Genomic DNA, 22,361 nt, shown 5'->3' with positions numbered 1-22,361 from the left:
AGACTTAGCATTTAGTAAGCATTTAATAAATGTCTGCTGAAGAAATCATAAATGAGAGCACATTAGGAGTCAAAGGACCTGGAAAGTAGGCTAGTTGCAGTATTAGCTGTGGATGATCAAGAGTTGACTGCAGTTAACACATTTACCAATAAGAAAAATGATACAAATTCTTTCCCTCACATTCAAATCCACTGTCCTATGTACACATCCATTAAAAAAATTACACATACACACACAAGCACATTTTTTGAGAAGGCAAGCCAGTTTCCAAACTTAAGATGTATGTAAACATATTAATACAAGTTATCATGCAAACTATGAAAAACATAGTGTGCAATTCAGCCCTGAAGGGACTACCTTTAAGGAAGAATAAAGAATCGGCAGAAAATGCTCTGCAAGAAACCAAGACAAGAGCTAAAAGGAGAAAAAAGCAAACAGAGACCATCACCTGGAGAACTTTGGAGAGTTAAGCTGTAGTAATAGAAGCTGTTCTTGATTCACAACTTACCTTAGAAAGATAATGTTATTAGAACCTGTATCATTTTTATATGGACACACATTTTATCATCATTCTATGTTACAGATTTACCACCTTCCATTACTTTGCTTAATTCAATTCAAATTATTTTCATATTCATTACCTTATTTAGTCCTCACAACTCTGTGAGGCTGGCAGGACAGGTAAATCATCCTCATATTAAAAATAAGGAAACTGAAGAATAGGAGGTAAATAATTTGCAAAAGGACAAAGTAATATTAACATTGAAGTTAATTAATATTTGTTGGGGCAGGAAAGGGGGACTATAATAGTTTAAATGGCACCAGAAGTTTTACTTTAAGGTTACTACATTTCTTTTATAGGTAAATGACCTACGATGTGAAGCGTTACTTTATGAAACCAGAAAGCATTACATAACTGGGGATGATATCACCAAATATTCTGCAGAAGATAATGGAAAATATTTTTCAAATGCAGACTCTTAGAATAAGATCAGAATTCTTTTTGAAAAAAAGAATAGTCTTTTGGAATACTGAAAAAGCAGGTAAAACAACATGAATTTTAAAAAAATGAGGGGAGGGGATTGGGGTGATGGGGTAATTGGGTGATGGACATTAAGGATGAGCATTGGGTGTTATATAAGACTGGTGAATCCTTGAACTCTACCTCTGAAACTAATAATATACTATATGTTAATAGTATTTAAAATAAAAAATAGCCTGTTGATTAAAAAAAGAAAAAAGAAATTTAAAGAAGAAATACAAAATAGCTAGTAAACACATATGCGATACTCAAATAGCTAGTAAATACATATGGAATATTCAACTCTCCAGCAAATTTTTTAAAAAGTGAAATTAAAGCAATGAGATTCCACTTTTTTCCTATCCTATTTGTAAGTTCAAAATAATAATTTTCAGTGAGGAATTGGGCTCTTTCACTCACTGCTGTAGAAGTATAAAGCAGGCAAACACTTTTAATATTTGCCAAAATTTAAAATGCAAATTACCCAGTAATTCTACTTGTAGTGATTTCTTTAAAATTGTTATTTTTTTTTTTTAATAACCTCTACCCTCAACGTGGGGCCTGAAATCATGAACCTGAGACTGAGAGTCACATACTCTACTGACTAAGCCAGTGAAGCACCTCAAATTGTAATGATTTAAACCAGGGAATTACTGTTATGAATGCATAAATACTTATTTACAAAGATTTTCTCTGTAGTATTGTTTCTAATAAAAAAAAGTGGAGGCAACCTAAATATTCATCAATAAGAATGGGTTAAATAAATTATTGCATATCCATATAATGGAACACAATATAGACTTTGAAAGACATAAAAAAGGTGTGTGTGTGTGTGTGTGTGTGTGTGTGTGTGTGTACATGTGTGGGCATGTTTTTTTAACTTGGAGAGGTATGGTACATATACCGTTTTGTAAAAAAATAAGATGCAGCATTAAAAAATATAGTAAGGTTCCTTTTCATCACAAAATATTTAAAGGTATATATATTTAATTACATATACATTATATAACTACAAGCATATATTTAAGCATAGAAAACAAAAAGGATATATATCAACATCCAGGGAAAAGGGAAAGGGAAGAGTGAAACCTTTATTTTCTACTGTATACATTTGTGCTGTCTAAATTTGTTATGATAAATATATATTAACTTTGTATGTCAATAATGTTTTTAAATGGTTAATGATAAAAACAACAATGACATAAAGAAGAGCAGTGTCTTCTAACCAAAAATAGTTACTGAAAATAAACCCAGCAAAAACAATTGACAACTTATAAAACATTTATTCACAACAAAAACATAACAACATTGTAAGTAGAAAAAAGAAAATTAGCAGCTATAATAATTTATAATTTGGGGATAGTGCAAAGTCAAAAGATGTGACATTTTGCCCAGGTTTTCTTTTCTTCTTTTTCTTTCTCTTTTTAAGATTTTTTTATTTGACAGAGAGAGAAAGAGCACAAGCAGGGGGAGCAGGAGAGGGAGAAGCAGGCTCCCCGCTGAGCAGAGAGCCCCATGTAGGGCTCAATCTTAGGACCCTGTGATCACGACCTGAGCTGAAGGCACTCACTCAATGGACTGAGCCACCCAGGCATCCCTTGCTCAGGTTTTCAAGGAGTTAACTAACATATACCAGGGAGTCCGCACATAAAAAATATTACTTTATCTTAGTAATAAAAGATAGATTTTATATTATAAAAAAAGATCAGTAACTCAGGAAAATTTATTAAATGTTCACAAATATCAAGTAATACCATAGTAAGTATGTTTTTTATATTTGTATTTTATTCTTTCATTTTTTTAAAGTTTTACTTATGATTTATTTTTAAGTAGGCACCACACCCAACACAGGTCTTGAACTCAAGAACAAGAGTTGTACACTCTACCAACTGAGTCAGCCAGGTGCCCCTATACTTGTATTTTACATACAAATGTTAAGTGGTGGCCCAGAGTTCACTGCTAAGATAAAACTGATTGTCACGGGCGCCTGGGTGGCTCAGTGGGTTAAGCCGCTGCCTTCGGCTCAGGTCATGATCTCAGGGTCCTGGGATCGAGTCCCGCATCGGGCTCTCTGCTCAGCAGGGAGCCTGCTTCCTCCTCTCTCTCTCTGCCTGCCTCTCTGCCTACTTGGATCTCTCTCTGTCAAATAAATAAATAAATCTTAAAAAAAAAAAACAAAACTGATTGTCACATAAGTTTCCAGTGATTTTAAGTAATCATCAATCCACTCTATTATGGAACAGAGAACAACAGATGTATAATATAAAGCTATTGATAATTATCAGATTATTAATATCATATATAATATGCCTTCAGTATATGGCTGACATATTTGAAAACTACCTTCAAATAAGAGAGATATGAAGAAAGCCACAAATGCTCTGAACAGTTAACTGACAGAGCTGTGAAAGCTGCCCTTTCATCATGTCCTCCTGATATAAGTCACCTTTTTTCTCAGGCAAAGAAGAGCTCAAGAAAGAGGCAGTCAAGTACTCAGATTTCAAGTAACAATTTCCATCTCTACAAAGAGAAGGAAACACTTTTCTCTTGCTAGGAAACAGAAATGCTTAAGCAGAATTCTTGTCAACAAAGCAAGTCATTCAAACCAGAATGCCCATCTTGAAAGGGGGATGCAAAAAAGAAAGAGCACTATCTAGGATTTCATTAGTCATATGAGAAATCAAATTCTCTAAGTTATGCACAGATCAGAAAAAGAATTATTATAAGAAAAAAAGGAGGAGAGTAGCAACAGCTATTTTTTCCTCCAAGGAAAGTAACCTAATTATTTAACAAAATCAGATTCTCTGGGTTGAAAAGGCCTTTTATTCATTTAATCCATCTGCCTAGCAAATGCCTTTTATCTTTTCTCTAAGCCCTGGTCATATATGCCTGTTTCAGTGACAGCAATCCCATTCCAGAGTTATTACATTTTGTCTCAGGACAGTTATTAGAAATCTCTCTCTCTCTCTTATTTTTTTAAGAGAGAGAGAGAGAGTGCTCGTGTGCGAGCTCGTGGAGAGGTGGGTTGCTAAGGGAGGAGGGGTCAGAGAGAGAATCCTAAGCAGGCCCCATGCTTGGCCTGGAGCTCCATCCCATGACCTTGAAATCGTGACCTGAGCCAAAATCAAGAGTCAGATGCTCAACTAACAGCCACCCAGGTGTCCCTAGAAATTCCTCATTGCTAAATGAAAAATTGCTTTGTTATAATTCTATTTGCCATTTCTTAATTTTATCTCAGGAACTTTGGTCCCTCCTCCACGAAACAGACCTTTGACTCTCTGAAGATAACTGTCAGAGCTTGCTAGATTCTCTCTTCTCCAGCTTCAGCACCCCTGTTGCTTTAGCCACTCCTCACAGGGCATGGTCTCAAGGTATGTACATATACTTATGTACGTATGTGTATTATATGTATATTATATACATGTACATACATATATGTGTGTGTATTATATATACTACTATTATATATACTACCCTATAGCATCATACTTGATACAGGGTTCTACAGCTTGCTTTTCTCACATAGCAATATGGAGCGGACATACCTCCATATTAGGACAGACAGCTCTATCTCATTTTAATAGCAACACAATTATTCTATCAGATGGATATCCACTGAGGGACATTTCAGCTATTTTTCATTATTTTACTAATATAAAAAATACTGTAGTGAATGACCATGTATGTATGTGTATATATACAGATATATGTGTATATATGTAGATATATACAGTCTTGCTACAATTTCTATAAAATGCATTAGAAATGTATATCATATATAACTATTGTATATTAAATAAGTATATATATATCTAATATATAGAAAATAGGATATATCCCTTTAATAAAATGTATAAAATAAAATTTGGACAATTTTGCCAATTTGCCTTCTAAAAGTTTTTGCCAATGTACAGTCTCACCAACAATGTAGTTAAAAATAAAATATAAACATCTAGGGGCAGTCTGACCAACTCTTCAGTCAGGGGGCTCCACTGTCCTCCTTTATTTTGGATACCGTATTTCACAATTTACTGCAGGCCAGGAGAGTATTCATCCTTTGGGGACCCATGTCACACAGTGCACGGTAAACTACAATTTGTAGAAACTTCTGCACAAATTTCTGTTAAACCACATCTTCCCCATTCTATGATCAAGAAGTTTTGTTTTTAGACCCAAGAAGAAAGAATTCTCTATTTCAAGAGAATATAGTCAAAGCAATGTAAAACACAGGCTTACCAATTCATTTTTTGTGTTTAGGTTACTCTCCATCTCCTCATAGCTCTGTTTTTGTAGCTTGGCCTCCTCTTTCAGTGATTTGTTCAATTTATCTTGACTTTTAATTTCCTCAAGGAACCTTGTCTGTTCGCTCCTCAGCTCTTCAATTTCCATTATCTTCTTCTCCAGATCTCTTTCCAGTCTTTCTATCTCATCTTCCAACACAAATTTAAAAATTTATTAATCGTTATATTTTTTTACTTGAAGAAAGGTAAGAATACTTCTCAAATAGAATAATAAAAGCACAATTCTACTTTGAAAATTATTCGGTATGGTTTTGGAGAAAAAAAGACAATCTTGACCTAGCAAGTGATTTATATCAAAAAGTAAGAAGGCATTATCATCTGGATAACAATTTTAAAAGATAACGCATTAGAGGGCACCTGGGTGGCTCAGTCGATTAAGCATCTTGGTTTCAGCTTAGGTCGTGATTTCAGGGTTGTGAGATCTGGCCCAGTACCTGGCTCCACATTCAGTGAGGAGTCTACTTGAAGATTCTCTCCCTCTATATCCACCCCCCCCCACCACTCTCTAGCTCTCTCAAATAAATAAATAAATAAATAAATAAATGAATAAATATTTTTTTTTTTAAAAAGGTAACGCTTTACTTCCAAGTATTTCATTCAATTAGGATGTTGGTAAATGAGGTTTTTCCCCAGGTCTCCTATTTAAAAACTTGCAATATTTAATCTTATCTGATAGTAATAATTACACTTAAAGGATGCTGCAAGTAGGTTTGCAAAATACTATGATTTTAAAAATCCTTCAGAGGCTTCCTACTATGGACAGGATAGCTTCCAAAACTTACATGAAGAACTTAACAAAGATATTCATGATTTGGTCCCAAACTCCCTTTCCGGCCTTATTTTTAAGTACACCCAAATGTAGCCTTTCTGAAGTGACTCCACTTCTTGAGATTTGTGATGTCTCTCCTCTTACCTGAAAGCTTTTTTTTTTTTTTTAAGGTTTTATTTATTTTATTTATTTTAGAGAGAGAGAGGGAAGGGCAGAGGGGAAGGGAAAAGGACTCAAATCTTGAGATTTGTGATGTCTTTCCTCTTACCTGAAAGCTTTTTTTTTTTTTTTTAAGGTTTTATTTATTTTATTTATTTTAGAGAGAGAGAGGGAAGGGCAGAGGGGAAGGGAAAAGGACTGGCACACTCCCCGCTGAGCAGAGCTAGTCCCACGGCTCGATCTCACAACCCTAGATCACTACCCGAGCCAAAGCCAAGAGTCGGATGCAGCCTTTTTTTTTCAAACCTCTGTCTGGAACTTTCTTCCTCTATCTCCTACTGGCCTATTTTGTACTATTCTGGTCTTAGTTTTGAAAAATATTTTGAGAGGCCTGCCCTGACTTTATGCTCTCCACAGGTGAGATGCTTCCCAGAAATGCTCTCAGGTTACCCTGTACTTCTTCTTTTTTATTTTTTTAAAAAGATTTTATTTATTTATTTGATAGACTGAGATCACAAGTAGGCAGAGAGGTAGGCAGAGAGAGAGGAGGAGCAGTCTCCCCGCCGAGCAGAGCCCGATGAGGGGCTCAATCCCAGGACCCTGGGATCATGACTTGAGAGCTGAAGGCAGACACTTTAACCACTGAGCCACCCAGGTCCCTCACCCTCTCCTTCTGCTGTGCCCTTCATCACACAATAAGTTATAAAATGTGATCAAATGACTAGGCATCTGCCTTTCCCACTAAAGCTTTGTAAAAACAGAAAGTGCATCTGTCTGGCTCACTGCTGGATGCCAAGAGCCTTAAAGGCTTCTAATAAATATTCAGAGTCATAAATAATCCTAAGTAAATGAAACATTTCCCCCAAAAGTGTATTTATGAGGACTTTCCTTTGTATTATTTATATTTTTAAAGATTCCAAACATAAATTTTAGGGTAACAAATACTGAGTTGGGGGGATCCAAACTAATAAAAATTTACCATATTTCTCAAGGATTGTATCAAACTGTTTTTGTAAACCAAAGTGGACTAACACCAATTTCAAATGGTTGGACCTACAGACACATTTCCCAATGCTCTAAAATAGCTATTTCATACTTTTTTCTTTCTCTTCAAATCTCCCATAGTCCTTCCATTTTCTTTCTCAGCTGACGACCTCATTTTTCACTGAGAAAAGAGACCCCACCCATAGGAACTTTCTCATTTTCGCACCACCAAAGCAACAAAACTTGGCATCTTTGCAGAGATGCACACATCTTTGCTCCCTCCTGAATTAGAGTACCTCTTATCAAGAGACAATCTTTCCTCTTTTTCTCTGATATCATCTTGTCTTTTCAAGGACCATAAGAATTGAGCCATACTGGTCTCTCCACTCCACCCTCAAATATGCTCTTTTCTCTGGTTACTAGCTTTGAGGTTTACTACATTTGCTTCTGTCCATTTCCTGGTTTGGAAGCTACTGGTGAATTTTTTTTTTTAACTTAAACTCTTTTTTTTTTTTTTTTTAAGATTTTATTTATTTGTCAGAGAGAGAGAGGGCAAGAGAGCGAGTACAGACAGACAGAATGGCAGGCAGAGGCAGAGGGAGAAGCAGGCTCCCTGCTGAGCAAGGAGCCCGATGTGGGACTCGATCCCAGGATGCTGGGATCATGACCTGAGCCGAAGGCAGCTGCCCAACCTACTGAGCCACCCAGGCGTCCCTAACTTAAACTCTTTTTAAAAATCCATTTATTAGGTACTAGGAGAGAGAAATTGTGGGAGGAAATTTCAAACCTTCACCCAAATGTGTCCCTTCCATTCACTCTTGGATCATTTGTTCGAACCACTCCTTAACTGCATTGGTTAAGATAATTATGTATTGCCTATCTAAAGCACTTCTCTGTCCTCATCTTACTTTTTCTTTATTCTCTGCAACATTCAACCTAGCTAACCACTTCCTCTCATGAAATCTTCTTGGGGCTTTTACAACCCACTGTTTCCTGGGTTTCTGCTTACTCAGCCTCTCTTTCTCAGTCTCCTTAAATGGCTCACCTTGCTCTTCTCAACCCGACTGAGAAAGCCAATCAATTCCAGTGGGATTAAAAATCCCTGTGAGGCTGACAACCATCACATTTATAACTCTTTGAAATCCAGGCTCACATTTCTAACCCTCTTCAAGGTTGTCTCACAGACATTCAAACTCACCACTCTAAAGTCTCCCTTTTGTATACATAATATCACCAATCCAACCACTTACTCAAGCCAGAAGCCTGGGAATTACCCAATTCATTAGAAAGTATTGCTGGGCACCTGGGTGGCTCAGTGGGTTAAGCCGCTGCCTTCGGCTGATTCTACTTCCAAAACTGATCTATTCCACATCCACCATCTAAATACAGGCCACCAACACTTCTAGCCTAGATTCCTGCAATAGCCTCTGAACAGGTCCCCTTATCTCCATTTGTCCTGCTCCAAATCATTCTCCATTCTGCACTAAAAAATAATCTTTAAAAAAATATTTTAATTCCAGTATACTTGACATGCAGTGTTCTATTAGTCTCAGGTGCACAATATAGTGATTGAATTCTATGCATTACTCAGTGCTCATCAGGCTAAGTTATATACTCAAGATAATCTTCTTAATAAGTGATCACGTCCCACTGCTGCCTAAAAATTCCTAATAGTTTCCTACCTTACCTGAAATAAAACCCAAGCTACAAGTCCCTGTGTCATCTCTCCCTTCCCCCAGCTCTCTCAACTTTTTCTTGAGCTATCATCCAGTCATACTGAACCTTTACTTCCTTCATTTACCAGCAGCTTTCCAACCTGAAAGTGCAAGCTGGTCGTCTCTCTGAATGTCTTTCTTTACATGGCTAATCTTCTCCTACCTATGTCGTCAGCTTATATGTCACTTCTCAGACAGTCATTTCTTTTTTTTTTTTTTTTTAAAGATTTTATTTATTTATTTGACAGACAGAGATCACAAGGAGGCAGAGAGACAGGCAGAGAGAGAGGAGGAAGCAGGCTCCCTGCTGAGCAGAGAACCCGATGCGGGGCTCGATCCCAGGACCCTGGGACCATGACCTGAGCCGAAGGCAGAGGCTCTAACCCACTGAGCCACCCAGGCGCCCCTCAGACAGTCATTTCTTTACACCACCTTTGCCCAAAGGGGGTTTTCTCCTCTGCTACTTTATCTGGGTTTGCGTGCTTTTTGTCTTTCTTTTCCATTAAAATACAATCTACATTGAGGCCCATACCATATGTCTTATTCACCATTGTGCCCTTAGTGCCAGATATAATGCCTGGCTCACAGTACGTGCTCAATAAATATTTAATCCTTAATGATATTAATGTATAATTGTTGTATAATGATGCTTATGCTAATTTATTTATGGGGGTATTTTCCAAAAAAATTTTAATAGCATTATAAAGCTCAAACTTCAATATATTTTTCCAGATAACTTCTCAACATAAATTCCTCCCCCGCCCCAATTTAGTTTTTTTAAATGTCACTTTACCTAAACTGAATCTCTCAAAAGCTTCTTGTCTGTCCTGAGTAGTCACCGGCTGACCTTCCAAACTTTCTAATGAGCGAAGGTGAAAAATAGTAAACTGCATGTAATGAGGAAGGGTCACAATTGGATTTTCAAGAAGGATCAGAGATGTCAAATCTTGAAGTGGTTTCAGTTTGCTTACATCTTGGAGCTGAAATGATATATAACATTAGTATTAGTGTAATTTAGTTTTAAAATAATAAAACATACCTAAAGAAAATAATAATCAAGAAAATTGCTACCAACACGGCAAGGAACCTATTCATAGAACCTATTATCCAAAACTAGTGGTGTGAGGGGAGGAATGGAAAGTATTTGAGTATCTATAGTGTATCAGGGCAGTATTAGGCATTTTCCATATGCCATTTCATTTATGACTCCTCATAACAATCTATGATAGAAACAACATCTTAATTTTGTAGACAAAGATATTACGGTTAGAAGAAGTTAAATAACTTCCCCAAAGCTCAGTGCTTACAAATGAACAAAACAGGATTTGAATTCATCCATTTAACTTTAAACATATTATTTATGCATTATACTGACTGAACACATCAAAAATATAAATGGCTATAAGAAAGATTTTGGAGAATCTTCAGATAACAGTTATAATTGATAGTTAAAAGAAATTAGTAATGATACAGGATACTCACATTTTTTTAAAAAGATTTTATTTACTTATTTGTCAGACAGCAATCACAAGTAGGCAAAGAGGCAGGCAGAGGTGGGGGGGGGGGGGAAGCAGGCTCCCCGCTGAGCAGAGAGCCCGATGCAGGGCTCTATCCCAGGACCCTGAGATCATAAGCTGAGCTGAAGGCAGAGGCTTAACCCACTAAGCCACCCAGATGTCCCCAGGATACTCACATTTCTAGAAGATTTTTATGTTTATACAAAGAGGAACTTTAAAAGGTTAAGAAATAGGGATGCCTGGGTGGCTCAGTCATTAAGCGTCTGACCTCAGCTCAGGTTATGATCCTAGGGTCCTGGGACGGAGCTCCATATCAGGATTCCTGCTCAGTGGGGAATCTGCCTCTCCCTCTCCCACTCCCCCTATTTGCATTCCCTCTCTCGCTCTCTCTATCAAATAAATAAAATCGTTTAAGAAATAATTAAGTAAAAATAAAAGGTTGAGAAATACTACTCCTAATACCCCGTATAAATAAATCTTTCACAAGTGAATGCATATCACTCTTACTGATGCCAATGTCAAATATAAATTGGGATGAGAAAGTCATGAAAAATTAGAAATGATTAATAAATATTTTTGAATGATTTTCCTGTTAAATAAATGATTTTCCTGAGTACTATCTAACAATCGACTACTTGGAGGAATATTTACAGTAAATTTTAGATTCACGGCTACCTCTTTGCATCACAGCATACACCTCAAGAGCTCCAAGGTCATGCTATGCCACATGGTAGAGGGTTTGGGCTCTGAGGCTCTTGGACTGTTGCAGTGAAATGGTACAGAATCACCTTACCAGACCTTTATAAAGATGAAATAAGAAAGCATAGACATTGCAACCTGCACAGTAATTAAACAAATGTTGTTCATCATTATTGGCTTCCACTGGTGAAGGTTTAAGGAGATATTTAGTGTTTTAAAGTTTTTAAAACATTTTCACATCTATCATTTTATCTGAGCCCCATAACACCCTCGCAAAGAAGGCAGGGTAGGGTTTGTTTTCTCCAATTTAAACAATGTGTTTTGGAGAGATAAAGGGCTTTTCCAAGGTCACAGAAGGCAGGTCTAGACCCATATTAGAAAGCATATCTTTTACTGTCTTCTCTATGACTGATGTTCTTTAAGTATGGTTTTTTCAATTTTAATATAGATTAAGTAAATTAATGTTTTTATTTACCAAATACTTATTAAACACCTAATATATAAATAGAAGAAAATAATAAGTTATACTCCAAAGGAAAGCATACACGATTACTAGATTATGCAAGCCATGATAACAAAGTTGCTCCATAATAAAGAGCTAGGGATTAAACCTGACACTGACAATAACTCTTAAAACACCTGACACTATAATTAAGCTTAATTCATAAGTTTGAAAAAATAAAAAAATAAAAAAAGAACTCGGTTTCTGGCATTCAGTGACCTGGACTCTGGCACAAGTTGTGTGACTTGGGTAAGAGACCTAACCTGAAAATGGGCAAAAGACGGTACTACCTAACTGATAGTATTTAAAAAATAATCCCTTTACTGCCTCTCTAAGTAAAGTTTTCTGAGGCTCAAATGAAATGATAGATGCAAAAATCCTAAGAGATCAACTCTCAGTTACCATGGAACCAGGCAAAAACAGAAATCCCTACATTTAATTACCCTAGAGTCCTAGGTTATGCCTAAATTTGATGTCTGGTCAAAGGACCAAGAAACTTCAAAGAAGAAATCTCTCTTGGAAAAAAAAAAAGATTTTATTTAATTATTTGACACAGAGAGAGAGAGAGAGCATAAGCAGGGTGAGCAGCAGAGGGAGAGGAAGATAGTGGCTCCCCACTGAGCAGAGAACTCAATGTGGGGCTTGATCCTAGGATCAAGACCTGGGCCGAAGACAGATGCTTAACTGACCGAGCCAACCAAGTGTTCCAAGAAATCTCATTTTTCAAAAACTTATATTTTAATATTTTTTCAACAAGTCTAAAAATTTGGAAAAAAAAAATTCTTGCTACTTTGAATAACTTACCGATGATATCTTGTTGCCTTTCAGATTGAGGACTCGCAAAGATTTTAACTTCTTCCCTAACCATACTGGGATACGTTCAATTTCATTTCCTGCAAGGTTTAGCTTTTGCAGATTATACATATTTTCTATGCCTTCAATTTTGCTGGAAACCAAAGGATAAAATCAAATTTAGTAAATACAATAACAGAGTTCCTCAACTGTTTGCTTAAGAATAATAGCCTTGGTTTTTATGTGGGGTTACTTTCGTAATTATAATTTGTTAACCTTTTTTATAAATGAGAACCAAACAAAAGTGGCTAAACAGAAATTGACCAGAACAGCTAAGCTGCCAACTTTTCATTACTGGGTCTAGGAATCCTACCTATCTTACTATCAGACTTTAGGATCCCACAACACAGAAAAGGAGAGTCTATCCATGGCATTACCACTACGCACAAGGAGCAGTACTAGCGGACAGCCAGGGGAGAACTGAACCACTCAACAGTACACTTTCCTATGGTGTACACAGCCCTGTACAAGAGATATCCTTATTACCCTAAGTCATCACCAAAAGATTAGCTATGACACAGCAGGGTATGTCTGCCATTTTGAACTGATGGACTCTCTAGAATACTCTATTTATGAACATAAATATTTTAGTTAGAATATTTAAATCAATAAAACATTTATCATTCATATTGATGAATTTTCACTGATAAGATATTTTCCCAATTTAATTGATTACAATTTAATTGTCATTTTAAGTCCCTGGTAAATTTTCTATGGACAAATATTTCCAAACTTCTTTATTTTTATTTTACTGAAATTATTTTTATCAGGATTAATTTTTTATACAAATTTCACATTAAGGATTTGATTTCGTTTTTTCCCCTCTTTCATTTTCTGCCATATTAGAGCTGCTGCCACTGTTAGCGGTTTTGTTTTGTTGGCTACAATATCTTCCAAGTCTAAGGTGGGGGGAAGTATACAGGTATAAAGATTTTTAATATTTGATAATTGCATCATTTTGTTTTTAATAAGTGTTCTATGTGTGGTTTTTGCTACTGTCAGTTTTATTATGTTTATTTCTCAAGTAATACATATTATGAAATGGAAGCATAACTGAGTGTATTTTAGCAATAAACAAAGAACATCAGGATAAACACATAGGATCAAAATACATTGAAATATCTTTAAGATCAAAATGACAGGGTTAAAACACTGCTTCATGTCAACTTTCTTAATGGAATAAGGAAGTGAGTGGATCAAAGACTCTATCTGTGAAAAGTTCCTGTCAAAATGGAATTAAAATAAAATTTGGTGTTCGTGTATCTCCTTCTTTGATAATGCTAGAAAGATATTATATTGTACTTCAGCAGTGCCAAAACATGAAAGCAGTTATCACATGTGAAGGGCTAGACTAGCACTGAATGAGGATCCAAGTGCCTGCTGTTTCAAAGAACTCTTGCAATTCAGTAATGTGGGCAACATCGACCTACCTCTTCAACAAAGACACCACTGCAATGCTACCTAAAGAAGCACTTACTTACCAGATTTTGTTATATGATAAGTTGAGTTCACGTAATTTTGACAGCTTGTCCAATTTCTCAATCTTCCCTATTAGATTATAGCTGAGATTCAGTACTTCAAGTTTAACGCATTTTTCCAAATTTTCGATATACTAATTGGAAACAAATGAATAAATACTTTATATGACAGGCACCTTAACATAAAGTACGTGTATTTATGTGCATCAGGGGCTGTTTTGATCAGTCACCAGAGAATAATAAATGCTTCCTGCTCTCCTGGACAATCCCTTGCTACAGCTTCCTTCACCCAGGAATAGAAGCTCTCCTTGCCCCTCAGTGGACAACACTTCCCATGTATCAATAAAATCAAGATGATCCAACAAGTCCACGTCAACTTTTCTAAGCCTCTCCCACCTCTCCTTGAAGTTGAGCTAGGTACTATCCTCTTATACAACCTCATCTACCTTCTCCCTCCACGGTCTTGCATCTTTAATCTCTTTCACTCCTGGATCTTCCCCCTCAAGTATAAAACATCACTATTTCATGGATACCCGTCATACTTACTACATACCACATGTACCACTGGGCAATGGATACCAGTGAGCTAGACCACGTTCTCACAAGAATTGTGTACATTTGCTCCTTCTGCCTTCCATTTATTCTATTGGGAAGGCAAAATATCTTATGCTTTTACCATGTATTCAAATAGCTCTCCCCAAGATGGTCATCCACACACCCATTCCACAAATATTTATCAAACATGGATTATGCGCCAGGGCTGTTCTAGGTACTAGAAATACACTGGTGAGTAAGGAGACCAAGGTTCTTGCTTTCATTCACAGAGAAAGCCCCTACATAAACAACATTTCAACTGAAGTGTACTAACAAGAAAATAAAGATAACGTGATGGGGCAGCATGCAAGGCACCAAGGTGGCAGATCTGTCTGCTGTGTTCACTGCATAGGCATAAATGCCTGGCACGCATTGGACACTGAAGAAATATTTGTTGTTGAAAAGAATGAGTCATGGAGAAGGTAGCTAATGGCAACTGGGTGGTAAAAGAAGGCCTCACAGAGGAAGTACACTGAACTGAGACCTTAATAACAAGAAACCAGCTGTGTGAATATCTTGGGGCAGAGTAACAGGCAGAGTAGAAAAATACAAAGGCCCTAAAAGACGGAATTTGGTTGGTTTGAGAAATAGAAGGGCTTTTTAACTGCCAAATCCAAAAGGCTTTTTTTTTTTCTGAATCATGTCTTAAAAAAAAATTTTTTTTTAATCATCATGTTCATTTAGTCAGCATTGAGTACATCAGTAGTTTTTGATGTAGTATTCAAGTGACTTCTAAGTATTCATCCTATTTAATGATTCTGTGACATTTTATATCATCCATTCCTGCTTGAAATTCTCCCTCCTTTGGCCTCCATTAATCATACTCCTAGATCTTCTGTTCTAATAGCCCCTTCAGACTTCTTCACTGGGTCTGCCTCTCCTGGGGGTGCTTTCTCTCTCTCTCTGCCTCCCCTTCACTATTTCTCCTCTTAATCCCAGGCATTCCTCTAGGAAGCTCTAAGTTCCCAGAGATCAGAAACTAAGCTTATTTACCTGGATACTTATTCCCACAGCCTAACATAATGCCTGGCATATAATAACCATTCAGTAAATATTTACTACTCTGATTTCATTTTTGCAATTTGTAAACTCCAGAATGTCTCCTTTTTCCTTTTTAATTACACAAGACGTAAATATACTCTAATAAAAATTTCAAACGAAACGTAAGAAGCCCTCTTTATGAAGAACCCAGGCCCCTAAAAAAAATCCCACTGATCAAAGGTAACCATTGTTAAGAGGCTGACATATAAACATCTGTATCTTTCTATTCATTTACATTCATATAAACACATATAGAAAAACAGAATTTTTAGAACTTACTATACAAAATGTTTTAGAATTTTTTTCATTAAGTGCACTGCAGACATTGTCCCACATTAATACATAGAGCTCTAACTTATTTTTTAAAGAAACTTAATAGTACCTCATCATCTACAGAACCATAATTTATTTAACCAGTTCCCTATTGATAGAACTTTGGTTATTTCCAATTTATTCTATTTTAAATAATGCTTAATAAACATGACTACATAGGGGCGCCTGGGTGGCTCAGTGGGTTAAACCTCTGCCTTTGGCTCAGGTCATGATCTCAGAGTCCTGGGATCGAGCCCTGCATCGGGCTCTCTGCTCAGTGGGGAGACGGCTTCCCCCTCTCTCTGTGCCTACCTCTCTGCCTACTTGTGATCTCTCACTCTCCTTGTCAAATAAAATAAAAATCTTTTAAAAAAATGACTATATAGATACTTCTGGATACTGTGCATGTAATATTGGTAGAATAGACATCAAGGAGTAGAACTGCTGGGTTAGTAAATATAAATTCAGTAAGTATAAACTCAATTGCTGAATCAAATAAGCAGACTTGATATTTGGATAAATTATATCAAACTGTCTTTCTAAAATGCAGGAGCTTTGTGTAGTCCCACTAAGACAATATGATAATACTCACTTCCCACATCTTTCTGAACACTGAAATAATCCTTTTAATTCTTGTCCATTGACATACAAGAATGAAAATCTTATCAAACAATTGTTTTCCTATTTTTTGATATTAATAAAGTTAAACATATTTTCATATTATTATTAGCCATTTATAATACTTTTGTGAATGCCTTGTTCATATCCTCTGCACATTTTCCACTGAGTTGTCTCTCTTACTGAATTGTATAAGCTCTCTATATTATATGGATATTGTTATATATGTTGAAAACACTCCCTGAGAGTTTAACTTTTTAAAAGATATCTTTCATTAAACACTTTAATCTTTATGAACACTAAATCTGCCAATATTTTTCTTTGTGGCATTAAGGTTGGTGCTTGCTTAAAGGGCTTTCCCAACTCTTTAGATTTAAAATATACCCTCCTATATTCCTTCCTAATACTTCTATAAGCATTTTTGTGGGTTTTGTTCTGGTTTCACTAAATCTTCAACCTTCTGGAATTAATTTTTGTGACTAATGTAGTAGACATCTAAGTTTATATGTTTTCCAATTAAAAAGTTTAAGTTGTCTTTTACAATGTGTTCATGTGTACAGTTTACAAATAAAGTAATAAACACTCCAGAGCAGAGATCAGCAAATTTTTTATCGAAAAAGCCACATAGTAAATATTTTTGGTTTTATGGGCCATAAGGTCTTTTTGACAACTATTTACCCCTGCTACTGTACTGCAAAAACAGCCACAGACAATGTGTATACAAATGAGTGTGACTGTGTTCTAATAAAGTTTTATTTACAAAAATAGGTGGCAGGCCTGATTTGGCCTATAAGTTATAGTTTGCCAACCCATCTCTAGAAAGAATACAGTAATGTATAGAATAATAAGAGCTTATGAATGTGAAGATGTCATACTTATGATACAGAACTTTCACTGGAAACAATACAAGGTCTTCTACAAATTAGGTGACATTAGGATGAGATGATACTATAAATCTAATAAAATCTTTTAATTTTTAGTTTTAACAGAGAAAACTTTTTAAAAAATGCTGGTAACCTACCCTAAATTTCTTGCCACCATCTTTAGCAAGTGAAAGGTTCAGAGACTTCACCAAAGCCAAATTGTCCTGTTTAGTAAGTTTTTTAACAAGGGCCTCTGTAATATATCGAACTCCTGCATGTGAATCAGCTTCTGAAATGACAGAAACAGATCATCATCAGTAGAACAGGACATCTCTGAAAAACAAATTATTTTGATGTTATATAACCAAAAAATATTTTTTAAGCCATACAAATATAAAAAGAGCTGGTTAGTTCTAATAACTGCAATGTTTTAATAATATTTTACTTTATGTAGCTTTATAATAATTGCATACATCTACAGTAATGTCAGTAAGTTATGCTTCACAAATATTAGTTCTGTGCCAAGCTTGTACTATATACTTTACACTTACAATTTAATTTGTACATTTAAAATAAAAATTACTCAAAAAACTATTGGACCACGAGGGGAGAATTTGAGAGATAACTGATACCATAAGATGAAATAATATTAGAATAGCTGGGATCCCAGAAGAAGAAAGCGAGAAGAGGAAGAAGGTATATTGGAGCAAATTATAATAGAGAATTTCCCTAATATATCAAAGAGAACAAGCATTAAAATCCAGGAGGCACAGAGAACCCACCTCAAAATCAATAAAAATAGGTCCACACCCCATCATCCAATAGCAAAACTTACAAGTCTTAGTGACAAAGAGAAAATCCTAAAAGCAGCTCGGGAAAAGAAGTCTGTAACATACAATGGTAAAAATATTATTTTGGCAGCAGATTTATCCACAGAGACCTGGAAGGCTAGAAATAACTGGCATGATATATTCAGAGAACTAAATGAGAAAAACATGCAGCCAAGAATACTATATCTAGCTAGGCTATCATTGAAAACAGAAGGAGAGATAAAAACCTTCCAGGACAAACAAAAACTAAAAGAATTTGTAAACACCAAACCAGCCTACAGTAAATACTGAAAATACCTTCAGGAAATCTCTCTCTCTAAGCAGAGAGAGAGCCTAAAAGTAGTAGACCAGAAAGGAACAGAGACAATATACAGTAACAGTCATCTTACGGGCAATAAAGTGGCACTAAATTCATATCTTTCAATAGTTACTCTGAATGTAAATGGGCTAAATGCCCCAACCAAAAGATAAAGGGTATAAGAATGGATAAAAAACCAAAATCCATCAATATGCTGTCTATAAGAAACTCATTTTAGACCCAAAGACACCTCCAGATTTAAAGTGAGGGGGTGGAAAACAATTTACCATGCTAATGGATGTCAAAAGAAAGCTGGGCTGGCAATCCTTATATCAGATAAATTAGATTTTAAGCTAAAGACCATACATAATAAGAGATGAGGAGGGACACTGTATCATATGCAAAGGGTCTGTCCAACAAGAAAATCTAACAATTTTAAATATCTATGCCCCTAACATGGGAGCAGCCAACTATATAAACCAATTAATAACAAAATCAAAGAAACACATCGACAATAATATAATAATAGTAGAGAACTTTAACACCCCCCTCACTGAAATGGACAGATCATCCAAGCAAAAGATCAATAAGGAAATAAAGGCCTTCAATGACACACTGGACCAGATGGACAGCACAGATATATTCAGAACATCCCATCCCAAAGCAACAGAATACACATTCTTCTCTAGTGCAAATGGAACATTCTCCAGAATAGATCACATCCTGGGTCACAAATCAGGTCTCAACAGGTACCAAAAGATTGGGATCATTCCCTGCATATTTTCAGACCATAACACTCTGAAGCTAGAACTCAATCACAAGAGGAAAGTTGGAAAGAAGTCAAATACATAGAGGCTAAAGAGCATCCTACTAAAGAATGAATGGGTCAGTCCAAGAAATTAAAGAAGAATTGAAAAAATTCATGGAAACAAATGATAATGAAAACACAACTGTTCAAAATCTGTGGGACACAGCAAAGGCAGTCCTGAGAGAAAAGTATATAGCGATACAAGCCTTTCATAAGAAATAAGAAAGGTCTCAAATACACAAACCTAACTCTACACCTAAAGGAGCTGAAGAAAGAACAGCAAAGAAAGCCTAAACCCAGCAGCAGAGAGAAATAATAAAGATCAGAGCAGAAATCAATGCAATAGAACCAAAAGAACAGAAGAACAGAACAACGAAACCAGGAGCTGGTGTTTTAAAGAATTAATAAGGTTGATAAGTCCCTGGCCAGACTTATCAAAAGGAAAAGAGAAAGGACCCAAATAAATAAAATCATGAATGAAAGAGGAGAGATCACAACCAACACCAAAGAAATACAAACAATTTTAAGAGCATATTATGAGCAACTCTATGCCAGCAAATTTGACAATCTGCAAGAAATGGATGTATTCCTAGAGACGTATAAACTACCACAACTGAACCAGGAAGAAACAGAAAACCTGAATAGACCAGTAACTAGTAAGGAGATTGAAGCAGTCATCAAAAATCTCCCAGCAAACAAGAGCCCAGGGCCAGACGGCTTCCCAGGGGAATTCTACCAAACAGTTAAAGAACAATTAATATCTTATATCCTGAAATTGTTCCAAAAAATAGAAATGGAAGGAAAATTTCCAAACCCATTTTATGAGGCCAGTATTACCTTGATCCCCAAAACAGACAAAAACACCATCAAAAAAGAGAATTATAGACCAATAACCTTGATGAACACAGTTGCAAAAATTTTCACCAAAATACTAGCCAATAGGATCCAACAGTACATTAAAAGGATTATTCACCAAGACCAAGTGGGATTTATTCCAGGGCTGCAAGTTTGGTTCAACATCCACAAATCAATCCATGTAATACATACATTACTAAAAGAAAGAACGAGAACCATATGATACTCTCAGTAGATGCTGAAAAAGCATTTGACAAAGTACAGAATCCTTTCTTGATGAAAACTCTTCAAAGTGTAGGGATAGAGGGTACCTACCTCAATATCATCAAAGCCATCTATGAAAAACCCACAGTGAATATCATTCTCAATGTAGAGAAACTGAGAGCTCTTCCGCTAAGGTCAGGAACATGGCAGGGATGTCCATTATCACCACTGCTATTCAACATAGTACTAGAAGTCCTAGCCTCAGCAATCAGACAACAAAAAGAAATTAAAGGCATCCAAATTGGCAAAGAAGAGGTTAAACTATCACTCTTTGCAGATGATATGATACTTTATGTGGAAAACCCAAAAGACTCCACTCCAAATCTGCTAGAACTTGTACAGGAATTCAGTAAAGTGTCAGGATATAAAATCAATGCACAGAAATCAGTTGCGTTTCTATACACCCACAAAAAGACAGAAGAAAGAGAAATTAAGGAGTCAATCCCATTTACAATTGCACCCAAAATCTTAAGATACCTAGGAATAAACCTAACCAAAGAGGCAAAGAATCTGCACTCCGAAAACTATAAAGTACTCATGAAAGAAATTGAGGAAGACAAAAAGAAATGGAAAAACATTCCATGCTCGTGGATTGGAAGGACAAATATTGTGAAAATGTCTATGCTACCTAAAGCAATCTACATGTTTAATGCAATCCCTATCAAAATACCATCGCTTTTTTTTTTTTCAAAGAAATGGAACAAATAATCTTAAAATTTATATGGAACCAGAAAAGACCTTGAAAATCCAGAGGAATTTTGAAAAAGAAAGCCAAGGTTGGTGGCATCACAATTCCAGACTGCAAGCTCTATTACAAAGCTGTCATCCTTAAGACAGTATGGTACTGGCACAAAAACAGACACATAGATCAATGGAACAGAATACAGAGCCCAGAAAATAGTCCCTCAACTCTATGGTCAACTAATCTTTGACAAAGCAGGAAATAATGTCCAATGGAAAAAAGACAGTCTCTTCACCAAATGGTGTTGGGAAAATTGGACAGCCACATGCAGAAAAATGAAACTGGACCATTTCCTTACACCACACACAAAAATAGACTCAACATGGAAAAGACCTCAATGTGAGACAGGAATCCATCAAAATCTTTGAGGAGAACACAGGTAGCAATCTCTTCAACCTCAGCCAGAGCAACTTCTTCCTAGAAACATCGCCAAAGGCAAGGGAAGCAAGGGCAAAAATGAAATATTGGGACTTCATCAGGATCAAAAGCTTTTGTACAGCAAAGGAAATAGTCAACAAAACCAAAAGACCACTGACAGGATGGGAGAAGATATTTGCAAATGACATATCAGATAAACGGCTAGTATCCAAAACCTATAAAGAATTTATCAAACTCAACACCCAAAGAACAAATAATCCAATCAAGAAATGGGCAGAGGATATGAACAGACATTTCGGCAAAGAAGACATCCAGACGGCCAACAGACACATGAAAAAAGTGCTCCACATCACTCAGCATCAGGAAAATACAAATCAAAACCACATTGAGATACCACCTCACACTAGTCAGAATGGCTAAAATTAACAAGTCAGGGAATGACAGATGCTGGAGAGGATGTGGAGAAACGGGAACCCTCCTACACTGTTGGTGGGAAAGCAAGCTGGTGCAGCCACTCTGGAAAACAGCATGGAGGTTCCTCAAAAAGTTGAAATTAGAGCTACCCTACAACCCAGCGATCGAACTACTGGGTATTTACCCTAAAGATACAAATGTAGTGATCCAAAGGGGTGCATGCACCCAAATGTTTATAGCAGCAATTTCCACAATAGCCAAACTATGGAAAAAACCTAATTGTCCATTGACAGATGAATGGATAAAGAAGATGTGGTATATTTATATAATGAAATATTATGCAGCCA

At 36.2% G+C, this 22,361-nt stretch overlaps 1 protein-coding gene across 6 annotated transcripts in view; it reads right to left on the bottom strand.

The window, feature by feature from the left end:
* CNTRL (centriolin) overlaps positions 1–22,361 on the bottom strand; it is a 90,563-nt gene that overhangs the window by 57,813 nt on the left and 10,389 nt on the right. For 4 of the 6 annotated variants that reach the window (XR_014301931.1, XM_082695306.1, XM_082695307.1 and 1 more), the window contains exons 3-8: positions 17,584–17,714; positions 14,001–14,131; positions 12,472–12,613; positions 9,743–9,929; positions 5,258–5,451; positions 358–414 (exon numbers count right to left, since the gene is read on the bottom strand). Coding sequence is in view for 5 of the 6 variants with exons in the window: in XM_082695306.1 (XP_082551432.1) it covers positions 358–414; positions 5,258–5,451; positions 9,743–9,929; positions 12,472–12,613; positions 14,001–14,131; positions 17,584–17,714 (842 nt within the window). In the remaining variant the exon portion in view is untranslated. The remainder of the gene's footprint in view (positions 1–357; positions 415–5,257; positions 5,452–9,742; positions 9,930–12,471; positions 12,614–14,000; positions 14,132–17,583; positions 17,715–22,361) is intronic. The other 2 variants (XM_082695308.1, XM_082695309.1) reach the window with 1 other exon arrangement.

The sequence above is a fragment of the Mustela nivalis genome (assembly GCF_964662115.1).
Source record: "Mustela nivalis genome assembly, chromosome: 13".
NCBI lineage: Eukaryota > Metazoa > Chordata > Mammalia > Carnivora > Mustelidae > Mustela > Mustela nivalis.
Note: the sequence above shows the minus strand (reverse complement) of the source record. Positions and strands in the feature narration are given on the sequence as shown.